Source organism: Phytophthora infestans, genomic scaffold, assembly GCF_000142945.1.
Source record: "Phytophthora infestans T30-4 supercont1.67 genomic scaffold, whole genome shotgun sequence".
Classification (NCBI taxonomy): Eukaryota; Oomycota; class Peronosporomycetes; order Peronosporales; family Peronosporaceae; genus Phytophthora; species Phytophthora infestans.
The window spans coordinates 296,265-297,734 of record NW_003303692.1 but is presented as its reverse complement, the minus strand read 5'-3'; the positions used below and the strand labels follow the sequence as shown (position 1 = coordinate 297,734).

Here is a 1,470-nt window from a genome sequence, read left to right as displayed (position 1 = left end):
GTACAAACTGCTACATGTATATAGAGTTGATTCGGAAAATGATAGCGCTTTGATTTAAAAATGGATTTTAACCAGGGTTTTCGACAATCGGCCAATTGGAAGGCTTATCCATTATTTAACTTGACAGGCATTTTTAAAGTGCGTTTTTTTTGTAAATATAATCTACCTCGAAGTAGTTGACATCGGCCATGTCAGCACGAGCACAGCAAAAATGTCCACTGAAATTGCTGATGATGTCAAGCTGGGGCTTCTGTGAGCCGACGAAATACCTATCGGAAATACGTCGTAGTGTCAGTGACGATAATTCACAATCGGATGTACAAGGTATAATACTATATATATAGCCACTGTTCTTTTGACAGATATCGCAGCTACGAAGCAAAGATCTAGTACTTTTAATCCACATCGCAGCTTTGCAAGCGATCGTAATGGTCTCTGGCGTTTCACGAATCAAGCGCATTGCCTTTGCAGACCTACGTAGCTGTCAACTGTTGGCTCGTCCGAGATCTCGAATACTACGTAGTCTGAAATTGCTAACAAAAACCTATAATGATAAGCATTTTTCTGACGAACTATGAATACCTCCAGCCGAACATAAGCATCAGATTTTGATTGATCAGATTACTTAATTCAAGAAAAGTAAAAACGATATAAAGATCGCTATCAGCTTTTTGTTTCTGGGTCGCTGGCGCGATGCCCTGGTTACTTAGGCTTTAGCAGCCAAGGCCAAGAGGGCTTTCACAACCTCTTCCTCCTTATTCGTTAGCTCGCTTTTAAATTTAACTGCCTTGACCATTTTTCTGACCGAGTCGCTCGGCATATTCTTTAGAATATCAGCAGCGGCCGACCTCTTGATGACGTCTTTGAGGCTTGCATACTTAGTTCGCTCTTCGCTATCGGTCATCAAGTTACCATCTTCTGGATCCGTGACTCGGAGGGATCTCGTCTGGAAGTCGCCACTGATCTTAACATCGGATGCGAAATCGGGAGACATCTTCGAGACGAGCTGCGAGTCATCCGCATTCGTGAACGCTGTGACGACGGTGGTACGAGCGAATAGCGCGGCGGCAAGTACAACGTAGTATATGCTGCGCATTGTTATGGTGGAGAAGCGTTGACTAGTCTTCGAGGGCTTGGAGTTTGACGGGCCTTGTGGTCTTGGAAGCAAAATGCGAAGTGACTGGCTGGCGTACAATGTTTTGTCAGAGCCGAAGCCACGGAGTCTGGGGTTGCCTCACCGTGCTAGGTTACAATATAGCGATGCGGACGGATGTGCTCGAGCTGGATGTGATGGATGTGAAAGTAAACCTTACTAAAACAAAGTACAGTACAGTAAATGCACGCTGTCACAGATGACAGCTGCAGCGGAAATTGTTGGTGCTTGGGTCGAGCCGGTAAAAGCTTTGTAGAATCTTCTCGAGAACATGTGGGTTTTTTTTTAGCCTCTTTACTGTATCCTGCGTAATGGAT

General features: G+C 44.7%; 1 protein-coding gene across 1 annotated transcript; it reads right to left on the bottom strand.

The window, feature by feature from the left end:
- Positions 1 to 706: 706 nt before the first annotated feature.
- On the bottom strand, positions 707 to 1,096 carry PITG_18325 (secreted RxLR effector peptide protein, putative; the record flags this gene model as incomplete). The annotated part of the gene is made up of 1 exon (XM_002997730.1): positions 707 to 1,096. The coding sequence occupies one exon, from the start codon at positions 1,094 to 1,096 to the stop codon at positions 707 to 709; it is 390 nt and encodes a 129-aa protein (XP_002997776.1).
- Between the last annotated feature and the right edge of the window lie 374 nt (positions 1,097 to 1,470).